Source organism: Amblyomma americanum, chromosome 2 (genome assembly GCF_052857255.1).
Source record: "Amblyomma americanum isolate KBUSLIRL-KWMA chromosome 2, ASM5285725v1, whole genome shotgun sequence".
Taxonomy (NCBI): domain Eukaryota; kingdom Metazoa; phylum Arthropoda; class Arachnida; order Ixodida; family Ixodidae; genus Amblyomma; species Amblyomma americanum.
Window position 1 is genome coordinate 153,985,601 of NC_135498.1, and position 24,358 is coordinate 154,009,958.

The window sequence follows — 24,358 nt, forward strand, 5'->3', positions numbered from 1 at the left end:
AATATCCCATGGCACAAGTTTTGTCAACAGATACAAACGGCCAGACTGTGGTTATGCTTTGAGAGATGAAAAATACGTGAAACAAGGGGCTAGAACTAGGTACGGAGAACAATCAATAGATTATCAGCAACCATTATTACTAAACACATTTCCAGAAATAGTTACCATCGCATCTGAGAGCAAAACACGCTACTCCTTTAAAAGGCGAGTGAAAGAAGTACTATTGCGAAATGCCGCACAGTAACGCCAAGTATGGCCACCAAACTATGCCATGAGGGCGTTGTTCACAGTTCCGAAGTCCAAAATGCACACATGTAAGAAAGAAGCAAAAAAGGCAACCAAAACGATTTGGCTGATATCGCAAATTACCACGGAACCACGTCTCGCTTTCACTTGCAGTCTTGTTACTAATCCATACCCTTATCACCTGTGCAAACCAAACCTTCTTTATTTATGCTTCCTGTCGGTGTTGTCAAAGAAAATCTGCAATTTTATTGTTGGTTGTCCGTTTTTTTCGTGCAACTTGTCGCGTTTGGCTGTCCATTATATTTTCCTTTTCGAAACTTGTCGCGTTTGATCTTCTGTAAAACTGATGTCAGACAGTTCTGTTTATCGCCATCTAGAATCTACTGCCACTGTACGCTGCCGCGCTGCGCACGTGAAGGTAACGAGGCCATGTCAGGCGCCATATGACGCCTTTTGCCTCGGGAACCTCAGCAGATGTAATCACGAAATGAATCCTATATGTACTACAATTCTGCTGAAATAAAAATACTATTACTACTACTACCAGTGTGTGCCGTATATTTTATACACATGCCCTAGAACACTTTACAGTCGTCTGTACGAGCTGTTTAGCGTGGGGCCTAGGCAAAGTTGCTGGGCATGGATTGCAGGCATATTTAGCTGCATTGTTGAAAAACAAAACGCGTTCGGAGCAGTGAAAATTGTCAGCTGTAAATGAAACGGCACTAGGCATCGCAGAAATTGCGCAAAAATGAAATTATGGGTAAAGAAAGCCTCAGCAACGAATCAAGGTGTCAAACCTGCCTGCTATCATAATCGGTAAAAATTTCAATGCACGCAAATGCAACAGCTGTTGAAATGGGTTGGAAAGTGAACTTAGTGAAAAAATTATTTCTTTGACTAATTCAGAAAAATATGTGCCATTTAAAAAATATTAATCCACAGACTATTCCTCCCTAGGTGCCCAAAAAAGGCTATGGACTAGTTCTCTAAAGTTCGGTCGGCATATCTTTCGACGCGTGTAGTCGAAAGGTAAAGACAGGCCGAGTCGCATGAGAACGAATGTTTTGCTGCGGGCTTCATACCAGAATGCCTCCGTAAGCGAAAGCGCCGCGCTCGGGAAAGAATTCATAGTGTATGATTGCTGTGATGGATACACAAACAAAAAAAAAAGGCTGCTCAAAGCGCAGACTTTTTGTGAGTACCACTTGTCACTCTCGCGTTGTCACGGTACGCGCCCATGTACACGATGCAGACTGTTAGGCTTTCTCAGCTTTCCTCTGAAGGCTTATCACTATGACGTTAGTGTCAGCTCTGCCACCGCGGTGGCTGAGTGGTTATGGCACTCGGCTGCTGGCCCGAAAGACGCGGGCTTGATCCCTGCCGCGGTTGTCGAAACTCGATGGAGGCGAAGTTCTAGAGGCCCTTGTGCTGTGCGATGTCAGTGCACGTTAAAGAATCAGCGGTGGTCGAAATTTCCGGAGCGCTTCACTACGGCGTCTCTCATAGCCTGTCGCTTTGGGATGTTAAACCCTCATAGGCCAACCATAGTGTTAGCTCGTGAAACCTCACGAACCCTAGAGAGGGAACCGACAAGATCGATAACGCAAAATTTTTAACTGATCACTTCGGGAAAAATGCACGGTGATTTAAAACTGTCTATACATGCACAATGCAGCGATGGCGTAGAGATAGAACATCCGCCTCGCGTGCAAGAGGACCGGGGTTCAAATCCTGGTGCCGCGCAATTCTCCACCGGGTTAAAAAAAAAATCCGCGTGTCGATGGAATTGCATAACCAGGCCTGGAGTGCGGCCTTATCTCGGTGACCAGAACCGACAACGCACTCTCTCACCAGAGCAGGATTTGGCCACCCTGGTGTAGTACTTGGCCACAACCTTCTATGATCAAACCAATTAACCCTCGGCCCTCAGTCCCCAGCGGCTGCGGAGCAACTGACCAAAGCGGCGGTCAGACCTGTGACGCAGCGGAGGGTGCTAAGAATCTCTGGCTCCGGACAGGCCGCCATTGGAATCTGAACCTGGCAGCGTTTAACGCTAGAACTTTAGCTAGTGAGGCTAGCCTAGCAGTGCTGTTCGAGGAACTAACGGGAATTAAAAGGGATGTGATAGGGCGTAGCGAAGTTAGGAGGACAGGTGAGGCGTATACAGTACTAAAGGACGGACACATACTGTGCTATCGCGGGTTAGAGGGTAGACGAGAACTAGGTGTGGGTTTCCTCATTAATAAGGATATAGCTGGCAACGTAGAGGAGCTCTACAGTATTAACGAGAGGGTAGCAGCTATAGTAATTAGGCTGAATAGGAGGTACAAGCTGAAAGTGGTGCAGGCCTACGCACCCACATCCAGCCATGATGACCAGACCGTTGAAAGCTTCTATGAGGACGTAGAATCAGCAATGAATAGAGTAAAATCGCAGTACACTGTACTGATGGGCGACTTCAATGCGAAGGTGGGCAAGAAGCAGGCTGACGACCTCGCGGTAGGTGACTATGGGATAGGCTCTAGAAATAGCAGGGGAGAGTTATTAGTCGAATTCGCGGATAGAAATAATTTACGGATCATGAATACCTTCTTCCGCAAACGAGAAAACAGGAAGTGGACCTGGAAGAGCCCCAATGGTGAGATTAAAAATGAAATAGACTTCATACTATGCGCTAAACCTGGCATCATTCAGGATGTGGCCGTCCTCAGAAGGGTGCGTTGCAGCGACCATAGAATGGTAAGGTCTAGAATTAGCCTAGACTTGAAGAGGGAGCGGAAGAAGCTAGCGAAGAAGAAGACCATTAACGAGTTAGCCGTAAGAGGGAAAGCACAGGAGTTTAGGATAGCGCTGAAAAACAGATACTCGGCTTTAACTGAGGAAGATGATCTTGATGTTCATTCAATGCACGATAACCTGACATCAGTAATTACGGAGTGCGCAGTAGAAGTAGGCGGTAGGACAGTTCGAAAAGATACCGGGAAGCTATCTCAGGTGACGAAAGATCTGATTAAGAAGCGCCAAAACATGAAGGCATCTAACACTACCGATAGAATAGAACTAACGGAGCTATCAAAGTTAATAAATAAGCGCAAGGTAGCCGACATAAGGAAGTTTAATATGGAGAGAATCGAGCATGCTCTAAAGAACGGAGGTAGCCTAAAAACAGTGAAGAGGAAACTAGGCATAGGTAAAAACCAGATGTATGCATTAAGAGACAAGCAGGGCAATGTCATTAGCAATATGGATAAGATAGTTAACGTAGCCGAAGAGTTCTACACAGACCTGTACAGTAGCCAATGTAATCAGAACGCTAATGAGAAAGACAGCAGTGCACAGCAATGCGTCATCCCGCCAGTAACGAAAGATGAAGTAAAGAAAGCCTTAGAAGCAATGAAAAGGGGAAAAGCAGCTGGGGAGGATCAGGTAACAGCAGATCTGTTGAAGGATGGAGGGGACATCGTGCTAGAAAAACTAGCCACCCTGTATACGCAATGCCTTATGACCTCGACTGTACCAGAAGCTTGGAAGAATGCAAACATTATCTTAATTCATAAGAAGGGAGACGCCAAGGACTTGAAAAATTACAGGCCGATCAGCTTACTATCCGTTGCCTACAAAGTATTTACTAAGGTAATCGCTAATAGAGTCAGGGCAACGTTAGACTTTAATCAACCAAATGATCAGGCAGGCTTTCGTAAAGGATATTCTACAATAGATCATATTCACACCATCAATCAGGTGATAGAGAAATGCGCAGAATATAACCAACCTCTATATATAGCTTTCATTGATTACGAGAAAGCATTCGACTCAGTGGAAACCTCAGCAGTCATACAGGCATTGCGTAATCAGGGGGTAGAAGAGCCTTATGTCAAAGTACTGGAAGATATATATAGCAACTGCACAGCTACTATAGTCCTCCATAAAGTCAGCAATAAAATTCCAATAAGGAAGGGCGTCAGGCAAGGAGACACGATCTCGCCAATGCTGTTCACCGCATGTTTGCAGGAGGTATTTCGAGGCCTGAATTGGGAACAGTTGGGAATAAGAATAAATGGAGAATACCTAAATAATCTGAGATTTGCTGATGACATTGCCTTGCTGAGTCACTCAGGAGGTGAACTGCAAATCATGATCAACGAGTTAGACAGGCAGAGCAGATCGATGGGTCTAAAAATTAACATGCAGAAAACCAAGGTAATGTTCAACAGCCTAGCAAGGGAACAACAGTTCACAATTGGCAGCGAGAGCCTAGAAATTGTGCCGGAATACGTCAACTTAGGGCAGGTAGTGACAGCTGATCCGGATCATGAGAGGGAGATAACTAGAAGGATAAGAATGGGGTGGAGCGCATATGGCAAATTCTCGCAGATCATGAGTGGCAGTTTACCAATTTCCCTCAAGAGGAAAGTGTACAACAGCATAATCTTACCGGTACTCACCTATGGGGCAGAAACGTGGAGGCTAACGAAAAGAGTTCAGCTTAAGTTAAGGACAACGCAGCGAGCCATGGAAAGAAAAATGATAGGTGTAACGTTAAGAGATCGGAAGCGGGCAGAGTGGGTGAGGGAACAAACACGGGTTAATGACATCCTAGTCGAAATCAAGAGAAAGAAATGGGCTTGGGCAGGGCATGTAATGCGAAGGCAAGATAACCGCTGGTCTTTAAGGGTAACGGAGTGGGTTCCAAGAGAAAGTAAGCGTAGCAGGGGGCGGCAGAAGGTTAGATGGGCGGATGAGATTAAGAAGTTTGCAGGCAAAGGGTGGATGCAGCTGGCAAAGGATAGGGTTAATTGGAGAGACATGGGAGAGGCCTTTGCCCTGCAGTGGGTGTAGTAGGGCTGATGATGATGATGATGATGATGATGATGATACATGCACAATGCCGAATTTCTTGAAAAACACATTTATGTCTTTATGAGTGCGTTGCACACCTTCGCACCACGACTTATTTTTCTGCCCCTTCTTGCCACAGATAGCTATGTGCTCTCAAGTTAGAAAACAGTACGCCGTCGACACGAAAAGTTGTATTAATGCTAATTTTACTACAACGTTACCTGCAACAAACGTGGCAGAATATAATTTGCGATGAGCGGAGGCAACTCCGGCGAGCGCGGCGATGCTTTCACGTTCAATAATAACAGACTGGGCGAGGTGCTTGTTGTAATGAATAAAGATGGTGGTAACGTAATTCCACCCTTACGAGATACCGGCGGCGCAGGAGCACTTCGATGTCTCTATGGTAGGATTCCCTTTAAGACATTCGACTGCATACGTGATTTTTTTAGGACTGGCAGCCCCGCAATTGCCACAACTTCGTTCTGGCAGTCGCTGGTGTCTTTAAAGCGTGTCAAAATTAAGCGCTCAGCGTCAAATGCGGGATTATAGCCATGTCGCGAATTGCTAACGCGTCCCCGAATTTCCGAAGGGGAACGCTATCGCGTGCAGATTCGAAAAAAGTGCTAACAAGAGAACAAAGAGATCCAACAAATTACAACGAAGCTGTATTTTTAATTTAAATGAAAAGGGGCCCATAACAAACGGACACGAAAACAAGAAAGAAAACACACTCAACAAGCGTACAACACTACAGAATAACAAGAAAGAGTTCACCACATACTGAGCGCCCCAGGTGAAGCGGGGATGCATTGCAGACAGGATGGACACGGGTGGATGTATTGCGACACGTCTCGGGCGTTGCGTCAAAGGAAGCGGCGGAAGAGAGCCAGGTAGTAGTAGGAGCGGAGAGGAACACAGGGAGACGCTGGTGGTCTGCCGTCAACAGCCCAAAGAACTTGGCAGCAGTAGGAGAACCGTAGCCAGATCTCCTCGACGGCGGCCCGAAACGCCAGATGCTTAAAGCAGGCTATCCAAGAGTCCGTTTCGGCAGCACGGACCCTAAATCCATCGGCTGCCACCTCGACGCTTGCAAAGAACGCAGTAGGCTTGCGTCGGTGATCCAAGGGAGGTCACGGCAGCACGGACCCAACGTCCGACGGCTGCCACCTCCACGCTTGATTGACAGGATCTCCGCTGCGCTGTCTCCCGTCACACCTCGGTTTTCTGCCACGTCAGCTCTCCGCTCCTCGAGCTCGCCACGCTCTTCGTCGCCGTCGCCTCGCACACACCATTCGCACGCGCACACGTGCAACGCTGGCTGCCATGCGCAGCGTTCCGCTGTCCGACGCACCACTGTCAACGCACCGCGTTCAAAAGTATTATTAATAATAATTGGTTTTTGGTGGAAAGGAAATGGCGCAGTATCTGTCTCATATATCGTTGGACACCTGAACCGCGCCGTAAGGGAAGGGATAAAGGAGGGAGTGAAAGAAGAAAGAGGTGCCGTAGTGGAGGGCTCCGGAATAATTTCGCCCACCGGGGGTCTTTAACGCGCACTGACATCGCACAGCACACGGGCGCCTTAGCGTTTTTCCTCCTTAATAACGCAGCCACCGCGGTCGGGTTCGAATCCGGGAACTCCGGATCAGTAGTTGAGCGCCCTAACCACTGAGCCACCGCGGCGGGTCGCGTTCAAAAATGCATCGACGATTTCATCTGCGCATCACATATGCCCCCCCCCCCCCCCCCTTTTGGAAAAGTTTTCAGATAGAAAAAAACTGTTGTTGGTCCACACAACACTTAAGTTCATGTGGTAACCAGACAAGTTAGACGCTGCTGCCGAAGTCACCGAAGGCATTTTACACAGCGACATATGGAGACAGATTGAAATTTGCACAGTGGGAACACCCGCTGCGGTGACTCAGAGGTTAGGGCGCTCGGCTGCTGATCCGGAGTTCCCGGATTCGAACCCGACCGCGGTGGCTGCGTTATTAAGGAGGCAAAACACTAAGGCGCCCGTGTGCCTTGCGATGTCAGTGCACGTTAATGATTCCCAGTTGGTTAAAATTATTCCGGAGCCCTCCACTACGGCACCTCTCTCTTCCTTTCTTTTTTCACTCCCTCCTTTATCCCTTCCCTTACGGCATGGTTCAGCTGTCCAACGATATATGAGACAGATACTGTGCCATTTCCTTTCCCCCCAAAAAAGCAATTATTATTCAGCTTCATCGGCGAGAACTCAAGGTCTTTTGGACGATAGAAGAATGCGATAAAATACATTAACTCATTCCTTGGACAACTTGATGGCCTTAATTTGACGCGCTAATTGTCTCTGACTTAAGCATGTTAACAGTGAAAGGTCGTTGACAGTTTGCACGGCCCGAGAGCCATTTAGGGAGCCTGAGTAAAAATTGCCCTCCACTGCGTCAGGCGACCCAAGCTCCTTTGGTCATTACATTGTTGAAGCACGTTTTTTCTCGTTAGATATGTTTTTTTTGGGGGGGGGGGAGGGGGACAGGAAATCCTGGGATAGCTCATAGAATTTAAAGGAGCCTTGATCTGGAATTCTTTGCCAGTACGCATCAAGCAAGCCTATAATTTTAGTGCTGCTCTTAAGAAATACTTTTTTGAAATCTGTTGTGATGTTTAAATCAAATTGCGACTCAATATTATTGCATTGCCTATGATGTGTGCGTCAATTATTTTTGCATTTGTTAAATAATTTCCTCCTGTGCTGTGTTAGAATTTGTATCATATGTCATCACTGGACACTTTACTAGGCAATGGCTATGGGTCGTGAAACTGTTTTGTATTTTTCTAAGAAACATAAAATGAAAAACATTCTTGCTTGAAAAAAAATAACTCCCACGTCACCTCTGAACAGAAAGTAACCGAAAAAATTCGGCGCTTGTGACCCCCGAGGAAGCACAGCCTGTGGGCGCAACAGCAGCAATAATTAAATTTCGATCGTTAGATCAAATAAGAGAAGCATACTTGCGAAAATACCCTTTGGCGAAGGGAAAAGTACGGTTGAGTGCCTTTCCGAGTAACAATCTCATTGCAGATATCACTGGGCGACGACCAGCGTATTTTCATGTTCAATCACAATGTCACTCCCGATTTCACCCCTGTACGAAGTCTTGCAGAGCTCTTACAAATATAATAAAATTCTCTTTCTCATCATTTGCAAATCAGTGGATCAAAGTTAAGTTTTGTCGTGTTGCTTTTTTAGCCAATGTGAAAGCGTATCAACTGTCTGAAGCCGGTTCTCCGTGTCATCTTCAAATTTCCCCTCACTAGGTGAATTATAACCCAGGTAGGAAGAATCCATGAGATTAGGCTTGTACCTATGGCGGACTCCAATGCCTAGCTGATCGACAGCCTGACTTCGCGGGCTTCCCTTTCATGCAGTTGGAATCAGAGTTCATGCGCTCGCGTATAGACGTCATTGTTTTCTGATTACCGCACCTAAACATGGACTTGAATTCCGTTTTGCGGAAACGTGAAAAGAGTGGGTTGAAATGAAATCTAGTGTATTATGAAACTGAATACGGAAAAGACTTCCTAATACGTACCGATCAGGTAAGCGCAGAGAATATTTGTCTCCTAAGCAAGCCAAGGTAGAGCCAGTGTAGGACACAAGACCTTGGAGTCAGCTTAGATTTTATAAGAGAGAGTGGATTGCTTGTCAGGAAAAAGCAGGCTATCAAGTTAGCAGGAAAGAAAATGTTAAAAAATTCATTCTCTCTCTTGACAACGAGTATTCTCAGCTAACCGAGAAAGACAACCATAGCTTTGGGTCGGCATGACATACTTATTACATAATCATGAAATGGGCTCAATTAATGTACGAGGTAGGGTAGCCAAGCAGTTGTAGAGATGAACAATTTCAATAAATTTTGTAAGCTGAGAGAAAATTCTGTTTCCACTTTGTTTTTTCAGATAAATACGAAATTTCGGGGATAAACAAGATCGTATTTCACTAAGTACAGTTGCTTTGCAAGTCAGAAAAAAATAATTATATTTTTGCACCAGAGAAAGATGCTGCCAAGCTTTTCCAGAAAAAGGTGGTGCACATTGGGTGAAATAAAGCCGGCGAAAAGCATTGTATTAGTCTGATTCATGTCGTCTGCGTCGGAAAATGCTTGCTTTTGTGCCTTTTCCCACGTTGACATTAAGGTGCCGTGCGCAAGTTTTTTTCCGGCGCTCTCCTAGAGGCCAGTTGAGCAGCTTTGTGTGCGCATTACCGAACTCAGACCAGTTCCTTTTACTTGACGCAGACGAGGCGGGAATTTGGAGTCGCCGACACACCTCTGACGTCAGCGGTTGGTTGCTACACAGGCCTTGCATCATTTGGACTGCTCGAGATACTTGGCTGACTCCGACATAGCTCGTTTAGACCACCTTTCACAGTGCGCAGCGAGGTCATACTGTCCAGAATACTAGGTTTGTCCTTCTTTCAGGCAATGAAAAAAAAAGACGAATGTATCAGTTTCTTTTTTTTTCATACGCTCACCACTCTAGGCCCGAGGCTTGCAGCTCCCTCCAGAATAACAATAATTTCTTCAAAGCGCCAACGTCAGTGTCACTGATAAGGTGTAGAAACAGAGGACCTATAAAAATTAATCAAGGCTAGGCAGTGATATAAGCGAGTATTAAATTTAATGACTCAAGAAATGCTACAGTGCGAAAAACTGTGACAAAATTAAAAAGAGTGCTCGAGTATTTCGACCCTGCGTGCCAGCTGACGACGACGACGACGTCAGCGTGAGCCATGGGCCAAGAGCGCGGGGTGATCACGTGATTGCGGAAGTTCTGTGGATTTAACCGCCCCGCCGCTTAGTAAGGAGGCATGGGAACCTCGTTTAACAGCGAGCGCAGTAAAAGGGGTACTTCAGACCAGCGGCTTTTGCTCTGCAGACGAGAAGACCTGCGTGACAAATAGGATCGTGATATTGGTGGACAAAAATTTTGTAGTAAAAAGTATTGCAAAAAATTTCTTAGAGAGTTCATTCAAGTGCTAGGGACACTGAGAGAAACCTCAAGGAGTCGATTGATGTAATGCGAGGTATTGCAACTTACCGTTTGTGTTCACCTGATTCGCGGCTTTGTTCACTTCCGTGAGCGTATATCTGTGCTTTTATCTTCTCTTACATAATAAGAATTCTGAAGCTCGAAATAAAGCCTAAATAATGAGTTCAGCGCCTTCGCTACAGTATGCCTTACGGAGAATTACGCGTCCCTTTGAGGCAGTGACACTGCTGAAATTACTGCTGCTTCAGAAAGTTACACATTATCAATTCTTCGACGTAACACACGAAAGTCGGCTGATATTAGTTCGAAACAAATGTATCACTGTGATGATGCTGTTTGTATTACAAAGATGCTCTGCTATCACTCGCTACAAGTTTTATACTGAGTATCTCTCCGATTCAGCGGTGCTTTATGTCTAATTCATTTTCACGCTTTTCTTACAACACGCGACACGCTACCTTCAAGACAACACGACCCGTCGCAAACGCAAAGCATCAATGCAATTTGCTCTGGTCATGTAACCCGCATTTTTACATAATCGCTACCGTTTGTCTAAACGAAGGCCTGAAGGAAGCCAAATGACACAGGCGGCAGATAACGGGCACCCTATGAAGCTGAAAATCGGCTTTTGAGGAAAGGAAACGGCGCGTTGGCTATCTCATAACTCGCTGAACCACGCCGTAAGGGAAGGAATAAAGGAGGGAGTGGAAGAAGAAAGGAATAAAGAGGTGCCGTAGTGGAGGTATCCGGGATAATTTCGACCGCCTCCGTCTTGGCCGCTCCGCCGTAGTGGGTTTGTGCCGTCTTTATTTGAGGCCAACTAATTTTGACCATCTGAGGGTCTTAACGTGCGCTGACATCGTACTGCACAGGGGTGCCTTTTTCGTTTTGTCTCCATCGAAACGCGGCCGACGCGGCCGGGTTCGAATCGGGAACTGCGGCTGAGTAGCCGAGCGCCCTAACCGCTGAGCGGCTCCAGTGTATGCCCACTTTCTTAATTTCGGAAAATACCACCTTTAACGAGGAGAAGGAGGAGGAAGAGGAAGGGAAGGGAGGTTAACCGGAAGAAAAATCCCACAGCGTGACAATAACAACAGTAATCCCAAATTCTTTGTGACTGCCCTGCCTACAGCGCCGCAAGGCAGCCTCTCTGACGTGAGCTGGAGGGTCTAAATCGACGCCCCCCGACGGAAATGAAGATTCTCGGCCACTGGCCGCGGCGGTCGTCGGCGGTGAAGGCATCCAAGGCACTGCTCCGCTTCTCGCGAACTTCTGGCCTGCACGATAGGCTGTAACTTTACTGAACGCTGACTTTTCATAGTGACTTCAATTTTCTGTTACTCTCCTTCCTCTTTCATTTTGTTATCCCCTCACCCCTTTCCCCCCGTGTAGGGTAGCAAACCGATTAGACCACCTTTAAACATTTCAATGAACTGTGCTGAAGAGTCACCGGAGTTTTCAGTCTAAAAGCCACACTAACCTTCTTATGTTCCATCATATGACCGCAGAGATCACATGCTTGATGGCTACCGCTTCTTGGCCCGCCTTCTCTTTGACGTGGTCACAATTTACCAGGTTTTTTATTCGTGTACTTTTGAGGACATTATTTTACGACGACCACAAGCGCTTTCACACAATTTTTTTTTACGGGAAAACATTATTGTAGATTCATCTGGGGCCGTTAAGTATCTAAAGGTTCAAAATGCTTCAAACTGGATTTAATTTTGAAGACTTTTCTCTTTTGCAACGCAAAATACAGACATTTTAACATGCTCTTCGGGGGATCGTAGCTTAGCGGCTTTCGGGCCATAGAACATAGCAGAATACCAACGACAGTTACGGCTGTAGAAAATAAAAGAAAATGCAACAATGCAGCTCACTGCTTCCGCTAGTTTTATTGCGAGTGTTGCTTTAAAAGACTTTTTGCAATGCGTAGGTCATCGCCATAGGCCCCGTGGAATTCTCTATCCAATATCCTTATAGAGAGATTGTTACTCGTGGTAACAAGACAGGAGGGCACGCTCAAGAATATATCCTTGCGTTGACGTAACTCAGCCTTGCTGAATGACCCACGTCGGTATTTTCATGGAGACAGAGGAGCTGCACAGCTACGGCTTTCGCTTCTTGGATCCCAAAAGAGGCCTAGAAATTGATGTTATTTTTTTCCTTTGTTTTCCTTTCGTCCTGTGCAGCGGACGCAGATTTGATAACTCAGGTAGGGGAACCTTTTGTTGCTGGGTACCCATCTCCGTTACTCCTGCCGCGCAGCTAAGAATAGGCAGTTTTTTCAATCGCTTGACTGCAGGGCGCCGCGGGTGCTTTCCCGGTTTGAATAAATGCAAGCGGTAGCGCGCTGGTCTCTCTGATTTTGCATAAGCTTTCACCAACGCAGCGCATAATCGATGAGGGGAAATTGAATAAAAGCCTGACGCGGCCGCGCTTGACTTGCGCGGGTTTATACGAGCTTGCATGTTTGGCGCCCCGAAATGCATTATGCATACGACGTGCGGAAGAACCCTTGAGGCTTTCATGTATTACGAAGCGACGGGGTTAGGACAGCGTGCTGTTTGCTTCTTCTTCAACGCGGTCCAAGTAGGGGCAGGAATCCAGGCGCGTGGAGCTATCACCGAATGCCACTCGTCAGTAAAAATGGAAAGTGTGCGATAGACAGCTTAGCGCGGCTGATGCCTCGTGAACTTTGACCACAAAGCTGTGCCAACGTACAGAGTATTTGCATAAATGACGGATGATGTAAAGCCCCGTTTTGGCGAATGCAAGAATGGCGTGGCATGTGTTCCGGGAGCGTGTGCTCTCTCGATCCAGGAAAATAGGCCGACGACAGGCACCCTTTTGCACTCTTGTCAAGACCAAACACGTTTGGCGCATTAACCGCAACGCTGCATCGTTGTTGTCTAACAGCACAAGACGACGGGACACAAATGGAGACGCGGGAGACGAGCGGCAATGGAATTGGTTTTATTTCGACATAGAATCTCAAAGAAATTCGCTTCGTCTAAAGCACGAACTAAAAAACCGCCAAATGATGTCACTAGTCATATAACGAGTCGAATTGGTTTCTTATTGTACGTCTCAAACGGCTAGCTTACATAATGAACACTTTTGCAGCGCAGATGCTGATCTCCCATTTGTCGATTGAGCGGTGTTGGCGGTGATGGTGCATTATTTCAATTCACACCGCTCCCCTGCCCATGCATCGTGCTACCGTTGTCGTCTCTGGCTGTAGCGCGCGCTAAATACCTTCGCTGCCATCAGCTAACCACATCAGTGCGCTCAGATCATGTCTCAGCCCTCGTGCGACCTTCCTTCTCGACCGGAACACGCTCCCTAGCGCTGCAAAACGCCTTTCAGACGCTATTAGCTTGTCTGTGCAGTAGTTATAAGAAGCTCTACGGAAGTGAGCGGTACAGCGCCATGCAGCCGGTGGACATCTGGACTGCGCAGTGAACAAAGCCATTCAGAATGAGGTGAAATGGGCCCGATTACGACGCTGATTAACGTCGAATTACAGAGCAGCTGTATTGAACTGAGGAGACGAGTACGCGGCTCGGTAAAAGTAATCGTGAACGTGCAGCTTGAGCGGACGCCGCAAATGCCGCTGACGATTACGTTTAAAGCATCAGTTAGGGACAGTTACATCGGCATCTTTTACTTATGGACTCCGCCGAAGGTGCACCGTGCGTAGTGAGAGTTTGCACGCAAAACGCAATATATATATATATATATATATATATATATATATATATATATATATATATATATATATATATATATATATATATATATACATACATACATACACAAAGTTGAAAACGCTTCATTAAGCCATAGATTTATTTTGAGTCGACGTTTCGGACAGAGCCTGTCCTTTCTCAGGACAGGCTCTGTCCGAAACGTCGACTCAAAATAAATCTATGGCGAAATGAAGCGTTTTCAACTTTGAATTTTTGCCTCTAGCAACCAAATACGTTTATCTTTATGTATGTATATTTTACCATAAATATTAAGGAAGCCAACGGTCACAAGAAACCAAGGTGCAGATGGGAATGTTTTTAATTGTTTTTTATATTTGTAGTGCCAATAAATTTGTTTTAAAGAAAGTTAGTTATAAAGCAGCAGAAAAACATCGATGCCGCCGGTGTGATCCGAACCCACGACGTCGGAATATCGCGTCCGGTGCTCTTACCAACTGAGCTACGGCGAAGGCTGTTCAGTCTGCTGCTCTCGTGGGTATTTATGTTTACTGGGTGTAAGCGAACCTTGAGAGTGTTCACCAGCGCCACCCTCGTCCATAGCGGCGGACGTAGCACGTCCTGTATTACCGCGAGTGTGACGTGGAACGTCATCTAACGGCGAAGGCGGAAACTGTGCGAGAGCCCTCTTACGCTACCTATGGCATCAAGACTGCCAGAACCGAGGCCCTCGTTAAGCAATTAGCAGATAAGGTAAGGAAAATGAGGGACTCGGTTTTGACAAACTTATGAAGGGAGCTAACAGTCACCGAAACAAAGGTGCATAGGGGAATGTTTTTTTATTTTTTTAATGTGCAGTACTAGTCAGTGGGATAAAAATACTTCGATTAATCTATCGCTTAAGGAAGATACCTTATAAAGCAGCAGAAAAAACAACCATGGCGCAGGTGGGATCCGAACCCACGACCTCCGAATATCGCGTCCGGTGCTCTTACCAACTGAGGTTCGGCGACGGCTGTTCAATCTGCTGCTCTAGTGGGTATTTATGTTTACTGGGTGTAAGGGAACCATGAGAGCGTTCACCAGCGCCACCCTCGTCCCTAGCGGCGGACGTAGCACGTCCTGCGTTACTGTATATATATATATATATATATATATATATATATATATATATATATATATATATATATATATATATATATATATATATATACAACTTTTTCTTACGTTGGTACTGGTTACACTTAAGGCTAGCATCGTTATTTACCACAATTTCTGGTGTGCAGTCCGTGGGATATGCAAGTTTATGCGAAATCATGTTGTGCAGTGCATATCGTATACATCATCAAGTAGCAGCGCAAAACGTAGACGGGAGAACGAGGCGAGAAGGTAACACAACGGGTGCTGTTTTTCAACAGCGTTTATTCTGAGAAACACATAACTCAATATACCTTTGCAAAATGGTCACCTCACGTGCAACACACACATGACTTGCACACCATGCGGCACACATGTAAATCATTGCATGTTTAACAACTCAAGTTCTTTTTCTGGTAGTACACCGTGACTACAGTTAATAAAATGGTCGTGGTTTAGCTTTGGTTAAACCTGAAGTGACGCGATAGCTACAGCTGGGGGAGTGGAACTCGTTCAGTCAAAGTGCAAAGTCTGTCTTTCGCCGCTTCGTTTCGCTGGGCGTACCTTCATCTTCGTCCCTAAACGTGGATTCATTCTCTCCCTCTCTCCCCCTCTCTACTCTCCCCCACACTTGGTTTCGCCGGCGCGCCGCGCCGCCGGCCGCTATTCTGCCCCACGTGACCAACGGCGCTGCCACGGTGGCCACGAGGTGGCCGCGGGCCACGGGGTGGCCACGCTGAAGGCTCGAAATGCTAGCGTAATGTAGCTATCTCTAGAAAAGTACACTATCCCTACTGCTTACAAAAAAATTATCTGTGGCTTAGCCCTGGTTAAACCTGGAGTGACGCGGTAGCTAGAGCTGGCCGAGCGGAACTCGTTCAGCCGAATTGCAATGTCAGTCTTTCGCCGCTCCGTTTCGCTGGGCGCTCCTTCTTCATCTTCGTCACTGGACGTGGATTCACTCTCCCCCCTTTTCCACTATCCCCCCCCCCTCTACTCGGTTTCGCCGGCGTGCCACGCCGCCGGCAGCTGTTCCGCACCACGTGACCAACCACGTGACCAACCACGTGACCAGCCACGGCGCCGCCACGGTGGCCACGGTGTGGCTAAGCTGAAGGGTCGAAATGCTAGCGTAATGTAGCTATCGCTACTAAAAAACGAGTTGTTAAACGCGCAATGATTTGCATGAGTGTGCAGAAGTACACGTGCCGCATGGTGTGCAAGTCACGTATCTGAGAAACATGTGGTGACTTTTTGCAATTGTACATGAAATAGTGTGTTTCTCAAAATAAACGTTGTTGAAAGTCAGCGCTAGTTGTGTAACCCTCTCGTCTCGTTCAACGCTACTACTTGAGGGTGAAAAACGAACAAGCCTAATCTGCTGTTGTGGCTGATTGTATACATCCGTGGAATACGTAGAGTTTGTGTTCTCGAAATTTTCAGCGTTGGTACTCGATGTATGCTCCCTTTGCTACCGCCAGGTCACTACCACGAGCCGCTGTCTCAATATCGATGAGAATTGATCTTAATTTCACTCGCTTAAGCCGTACAAAAAAAAGAAAAAACATACGCACATAGCGGGTCACTGATACCTGACTACCCCTGTGTCTGGTTGCAGCTGATGTCAAACCGTTGTATACGAGAGAATATGAATGACGGTTTCTTTGTGAACGGTAGATGATGAGGCAGCAACTAGCACAGCAAAGTTTTGCTAACTTGTCACCCGAGATATTGAGGCATTATTTGCAGTATTTCGACAGTATTTTACTTCGGTTATACTGTTTACTAGTATATGAAGCATGGTGCCATGACGGCACTAATGGGGGGGGTAGTGAGGGGGTTATGGGGAAGAGAGAATGATCATATATGCCAGACAGCGCACGAATGGAAAGCAGTGTAAAACAATTTTACACAATCAAGGGCGCTAAACAAAGACGACACTATGATGGTATTTAAATTTTTTACTCGATGAATGCAAGAATGTGCACTATTGATGTTTGGGAAACTTGATTGAATAGCTGTGCTAAAAGTCCCTTGCAAACTTTGTTTACGAAAGGGTGTAATTAAATGAAAACCTTACCGAATTTATGAGCGTAAGAAACGTTAATTAGTTTGATAGAGTACTGACTTGGCAGCCTCGAGACAGCTTCCTTTTCCAACTCTTCAACGCAAAAACCGTAGCCCCGTCCTAAAAAATGAGGGGATACTTACGCTACACCTTGACTCTATGAACCAACAACGTTAATGGTTATTTGGTACTTTATTTAATTAGTACCCATTTCTGATCACACACACTCTTAAGCATTCAACAGTAGAGAAAATGAACCGCCTTATACACTATAAGGCTCTCAAGGTCACTCTTTAACCACGTCGAACGAACTTGTCTCATTCACCTTAGGATAGTGATCCTGACTCCCAACCCAAAGGCCGTTGGTTGGAATCTCTTCTAATTACGCCGATTGTCTTTTCAGCGCAATCAGTTGACTTTACATCCTTCGATGCCATAATAACATTTCAGTAATCGTGCCGCGTCATAGCTACGATTAAACAAGAGTTTTAGTCATTTTGGCTTCAGAGCTGAAGTGTGACGTCACAATCCTCTCGACCAATCCTGAATTAGTGCGGCAACGCACGCAGCTTTTCCTCCGATCGTCAGCTCTAAGGCTGCCGCGTTAAAACAGCGTCTCTCGTGAAAAACTGGTTTCAGGACTGTGCTGTAGAGAATTCGTGCCTTCTGGTCGTATGCATTGGAGATGTCGTGTAAGCCGATAGGGAGGCTGGTTAGTTTGCATGTAGGTTTGAACGCAATGAAAAAGTAATTGGATTCGAGACAAAGGAAAAGGTTTCAGTATGAGCAAAGGTTGGAGCTACGCCCCTGAGTGTGGAACCCTTGGTCCGGGGTCCCACTTGTCATAGCTATCTGGGTGGCGCGGGCGATGCGATCACGCTGGCCGTCTAGGGCTGTGCTAGAAAGGGCAGCTTCCCACTGGGACGGGGATGAGTGTGGTGGGACAGAGGGGAGTACTGAGTGAGGTTTGAAGCATACCCCATGTGTAACGGCAGAGGGTTTGATGTGCGCCATTAAAACAGCAGTATATGGGGTAGCGTGTACAATACAATGTGTGCCTAAGCTCAATATGGACGAGTGTTGGTCTGGATTTGGTGGCAGGAGGCCGCCTGCTCCTGAAATGTATTTTTGTGAGGTGGCGAGAATGTTCTGGGGTAGAGTTGGTAATGTTGGATTATGTGTGATAGGTAAGATGGGCTCTGCTGAGACGGCCTTGCACTGGCGCACAGAGGATCAGTTCCCGGGCTATCGCATGAACGCGCTCATTGCCAGGTAAACCCATTACCATGTGTTCAGACGATGCGGGATTTGGGGATTTGATGTGTGCGGTGTAGAATGCCGTGCGCGGTATGGTTGATGCGCGCGTGAGCGTGATTGTGACGTGAAGTTTCTGAGTCACTATTAATAATTATTGATTGATCTGGTGGCCTTGTTCGTACTGTCAGGACTAAGGCAAATTCTTCCGCCTCCATGCTGTTTGCACGCACTGCTGTGCCTTTGGTGACTGTGTCCTGCTTCCAGTTCGCCACTGTCGCCATCGCGATCACTGCCGCAGGGTGTGTTGCGGCTGCGTTGAGTACAGGTTCTTCATTTTTACCATACCTATGGTGAACGTCTTTTGCCGTTGCGTTGCGTCGTTCCTCCGGGATTTCCGGATGCATGTTCCTCGTCCTTTATGCGGAAGAGATAAAAGGCGACCTAGCGTAAGCTTCTGGTTAATCTACACCAGCTCGGGACCCTTAACGCTGACTGGCATAACACAGCACACAGGCGCTTTTGTGTTCTCCGTTTAATAAACTATGGCCGCCACAGCTGCCGCGACACCTTTTGGGTCCCGCGACAACGAGCTCGGCAGTTGGATGCCTTAGCAACTGCGGCACTGCGGCATATATGAACATCAGGCTCAATTTGCATTTTAGGTGGGATAGTAAAATTGTTCGAGCAGCTGATGCACTAAGCAGTAAGCGCCTGTATTAGGAATTTTACTAATATAACATTTCTATACCCTTGGAGCCGTCTAAACGAAGCAAGTTCTCTCCAGCAAGAACAGCAGCATCTAAAACTTTCAGTAGTTTACAGACAACTATTAACAGGAACAATTATTCTTTGTAGAGATTTCAGTTTGGCAGGCTAAACTGAACGTTTATCGGTGGAAGTAGCTCTCTTGCTAATAATAATGAGCTTTTCGCATAGCATTGCGCTTCGACTTAAATGAGTTGTTGAGCTATTTCACACGTTTTTCAGCGCCAGAGCAAATGAATATTAGCCGGCGTGTCTGTGCGATGTAAAAATTAGTGTCAACTTCACTGTGACGAACATAATAGGATTTCTTATCGCAATATTAGATTACTAAATTTTTTTTTTACGCGAGAAAAATTTTTCTTGATGTCCGCGCTTGAGTTGTTCTACCGGCAACGCGTCTCGTATAGAAAAGTGAGAACTTGGGCTTGGAAGAGCTCTCGTATAGTCCCAGAAACGCCTTGCGCAGTTTTACTCAGCTTTAGCCAAACACTGTATACGAATGCGTGCTAACTCATGTGCCCGTATAAGCGAAAAAAGTCAACAAAATCGTTGAATCGCAAGAAGCGCTGCTGACTTGGAAACAAAGAGCAACCGGAATTACTCGATAAAAATGCCGAAAAGCTGCACACAAAATCAACTTAGTTACTACACTCATGAACTTAACTCACAAGATGCGAGAGCAGCGGCATAGTTTCATAATGTCATTTTTAGTAACAGGCTTGATATACATACAGTGCACTTTTTACTTATAAGCATAACAATCATGATCTGAGCTTGTTGTTTTATACTGCACATAAAACAGCAGCTAACGAGGGACACTACACAGCAAGGAGAAACGACACGATGCTGATTAAAATGCAGCTTCTTTCTAGATTACTGAGCCCTTCTTCTTGCAGCCTCGTGTCGTGTCTTCTTGCTGTGTGGTGTCCCTCGTTGGCTGCTGTTTCATGTACTTATAAGCCGCGGACCTGATCGAAATTTTCACTTCCTTAGAGCCGCCATATAGAGATCTGTCTTGATCGGGAACAGGTCTCCTTCCGGCATGTCATAGAAACGATATCCGCATAGCATACGTTTAAAATTGATGCACACTAATACAAACTGCCTTGCATGCGCACTTGCTCAAACGCTAATGTATGGCGAGGTCACGACCTCTCACGAGTCAGGGTCAGGTTGCCGCCCAAGTCAAGGAACTCATTGAAATCTTGTCCACCACAATTAACAATAAAACTGTTCGCTCCTAACACCTTGCGCGCTGCCATCAGTTATATACTTGCGCTTTGAAACAGAATGGAGTCAATGATTTTGGTTCCGACGTCATTGGGAGGAAGCTACACCGACGTTCTACCTGTGTCTCCATGTTATGTGTGTAGACGCTGGTTCTCAATTCTGCAGATATGAATGCCGTGTTCGAGGATTCTAATAGCGTACTGCTCGCCATCTTCTTTCGCAGGGCCAACTTTGTGTGCGGCGGCCGCCAGGTGCGCGGCTACCACGCGGTGAACGTGGCTCTGCACTGCGCATGCTCGGCGCTGGTGGCCATCGTGGCCCGCAGCGTTCTCAAGATGACGTCCCTACCCGCGTGGCTGGCCGCAGCGCTGTTCGCGACGCACCCCGTGCACACGGAGGCTGTGAGTGACGCAGTCTTACACCAGTGACTGTCAAACGGGTTGCCTAAGAAATCGCTCTAGTGGCAATGCGGAACTGATAGGGACCGATTGCTACTCGGAACAGTGCCAGACAACAACCGCTAAGCACAATATGTCGCGTCGTGTATTGTACGATTGAAAGTTCTTCGTTTTTTGATAAGCAGACACAAGGCCGCTGAGGGGGAAGAGAGAAAAATGGCAGTTCACACTTGTTTCGCACACTAAGAGTATGTTGTAGTGGTCAAGAGAACACTAAGTAATTGGTTCGTTGTGGTCAGGCTGGCTACGATCACAAGACGTGCAAGTGAGCATCCCTACACCACCTTTAGAAGCGCCTTCGGCTATATGACCGGCAGAAGCTTTGTCGGAATATCCGAGCAGTGCGGGAAGGTAATCTGTGCAGGAATCCTTCCATGCCCTTTCTTTAATATTCACCCGTAGTTCTTGCATGCGCCCCGCCGCGGTGGCTCAGTGGTTAGGGCGCTCGACTACTGATCCGTAGTTCCCGGGTTCGAACCCGACCGCGGCGGCTGCGTTTTTATGGAGGAAAAACGCTAAGGCGCCCGTGTGCTGTGCGATGTCAGTGCACGTTAAAGATCCCCAGGTGGTCGAAATTATTCCGGAGCCCTCCACTACGGCACCTATTCTTCCTTTCTTCTTTCACTCCCTTCTTTATCCCTTCCCTTACGGCGCGGTTCAGGTGTCCAAAGATATATGAGACAGATACTGCGCCATTTCCTTTCCCCCAAAAACCAATTATTATTCTTGCATGCATATGGTCTGTTAGTCGCTTACGCTTTATACGTATTAACTACAGCAACTTCTTCAGTGCCGTTAAAATGGGCGTGAAGAGCACAGTCTTTGAGGACGATTTACTCACATTTTTTCTAACTTGTATTCATGCACTGCGATAAAATATTAACGCAAATGATTTTTCCTTCTTGGCCTTCTTTGCGCCTCGCATGCTTTTTGATGCCGTAGCATGAGGAGTGCGACGAAGGCGAAAACAGTCTGGCGCCGGAGGTAGCCGCCTCTCTCTGAAGCCTCCCCTTACCAATCATGGTTGGCGGCGAGGTTAAATTTTTCTCTGTCCCCCTCCCCCCTCGCCGGTTGGAAGCTTTGAGCTGAAGCCCTGGGACAACTTCGTGCTTAATTCTGGGACTGTTGTGCGCTAAGGCCCTAATGATTCGACTCGTGAAAGATGTGCCGTGGAAAAGGTGCTGTGAGTGTGGCCGTTTTTAATTAACCAGCGCTTCATGCCTTTGCTATACGGGTACCACGTCTTCCTTGTTTCAGGCTTATTCGAAGGTCTTAGCGTTAATGGTAAAGTTCTGCAAAGTTCATGGGGCTTTTTTTTTCACATCATTCTTCGTTGTGTCATTCCTACATTTATTTTTGCGTTTAGCAATAGTTCCGTCAGTTGACTCGACTCTGCCAGTACTGCGCACCGTTGCACTCTTTAGCATTCAACAAGTTCTGTTTCTCCTTAAATCAAGAAACCATAACCATATATATAATATATGTTTTAGTCCTATTATTGCGAAGGTTCAGGAAACGTTTGCATGTCTAGCGTAGTCCTCTGTGTATGTTTCCCCGTTGGTGCATGTTTCGAATGTTTTAGGAATCCCATCGTAAAAACGGGATTTTTATCACCTGTACCGTATAGTACCGTGCTTAAACAAGCTTGATTTTCTTTGTTCATTGCAAGGGTTTGCTAGTTCTTTAACTAGTCGGTTGCGTACAGCGGCGTGTAAAGGAGTTTACACAAGTGGCCGATGACCGGAGCGGCAGAATTGCAACTCGTGGCGCGCTGCTGTCCAAGAACGCGAAGACGACGACGGCAACTGAGACGGGCAGGCTGCAGATGGCTGTCAGCTCAGCGTCACTTTAACGGTCCGCGAATATAGCTTTCTTTTACCCAGGCTGTAAACAAGAAAACGGCTCGCGCACCTGCGGTCGGTGTGTTTTAATGCCACGCGCAGTGAGTGTGCTGCTTGGGTTACAGTCACTTGTACTTATATATTTACTGGCCACTGTAGTTATCTGCCGAAATCAATTTCAGAAGAGCCCCCCGCGGTTGTTCAGACATTATGGCGCTTGGCTGCTGTCCCGAAAGACGCGGGTTTGATCCCGGCCGTACCGGTCGGATTTCGATCGATGTGAGATGCTAGAGGCCCGTGCACTTTGCGATGGTTGTGGACGTTAAATAAGTCGAGAAGATCGATACTGTCCCGAGCCCTTCACTATGGCGCCCCTAATTGTTTGATTGTTTTTTGGTTGTTCTTACTGTCAGTCAAGTAAGGGCATTTACAGGAGTAATAAAACACAAAAAATAACAAGTCTCGTTCCAATTCGAACGAGAAACGACAATGCAAAACAGTGGCAGTGTCTATAAAAAATGACATGCAGTGAACAAAGGCAAAATACACTGATATTGTGCGCATCGGAAACATAGTTACATACTAAGACGCAATCATATCGAAGAAGATTAGAGCCTCTAAACAAGCAGAAAAAGCACTGCAGAGGAAGATATGGGAACTGGATCTGGCAGTTCGTTCCATTCTTTGATCACCCTTGCAAAAAAGCTATATTTGAAGGTATCATTCCGTGTAACTGGTGGCTGTGTGCATAAACTGTGCCTTTGTCGGGAGCGTTGATCTGGTGAAAACAAAAATTTGTGTAAGTTAATTTTATCCTGGTCATGAATAATTAGAAATAAAAATTTTATTCGATAATTAGAAATAAAAATTTTAATCGGTCAAACTTCGTTCTTAGTTCTAAAGGAGGAAGGTATGCACGCCTGCATAGTTCAGTTGAAGAGTGCACGCGCTGGTATTTAGAACACGAATCTAGAAGTCAGTCGTTGAATCCTGCCCAATTTATGTCGGTTAGTTGCAGTGCGTGATCCCTATACTATTTTAGCATATTCAATTATTGGCCTTATTAGCATCTTAATGGCTATGGTCTTCACTTCAGGAGTTGCATTATACAGTCAGCGCCTGAGTCCCCACAGAAGTTTATTGGTCTTGCTACATACTTCAGTGATCTGCGTTTTCTACCTTATGTCCGGAGTGAATAGTTGTTCTAAATATTTATATTCTGTAACACTTTTTTATTCGTGTGTACCGATACTGTAATTACACGTCAGGGGCACCTTATTGCGTGATATAGTCGTATAGACTGATTTTACTGGGTTCAGTGACATTTGCCATTCATTGCGCCAATTTAGATTTTTTGTATATTGTTGTTAAGGTCTAGCGGGTCACTTAAAGATTCAAGCCTATTATATATGGCGCAGTCATCTGCGAACAATCTTAGTGGACTCAAAAGAAAACATCTGACAGAAGTCTGATTGGAAAAACTAATTTGGTAGCACAGGAGGCTACTGCTGGAGTCGTAGCACATACAACAGACGCGAATTAATGCTAATCGCTCCCTGGGGAAACTTCGTCTTACATTCATGATTTGCGGCCATTGACCCGGAGGTATTCAACACGAGGGCTTAAAATCTAAGCTGTGCCTCACCCATAGTCACACCGTGAAGAAGGGACCGAGCTGGTCCCGAAACGTCGTGTTTTTCAAAAATTAACCTGCTTGGCGTAAGTCATCTTTCTACTAAATAATAGTAGAACGGTTATATCAGGAGG

General features: G+C 46.2%; 1 protein-coding gene across 1 annotated transcript in view; it reads left to right on the plus strand.

Annotated features, from left to right (window-relative positions):
* The window catches only part of LOC144121914 (protein O-mannosyl-transferase TMTC1-like), a 235,291-nt gene that overhangs the window by 41,128 nt on the left and 169,805 nt on the right, over positions 1-24,358 (plus strand). Inside the window, exon 2 of the mRNA XM_077655353.1 lies at positions 20,516-20,693. Within this exon, the coding sequence (XP_077511479.1) occupies positions 20,516-20,693 (178 nt within the window). The remainder of the gene's footprint in view (positions 1-20,515; positions 20,694-24,358) is intronic.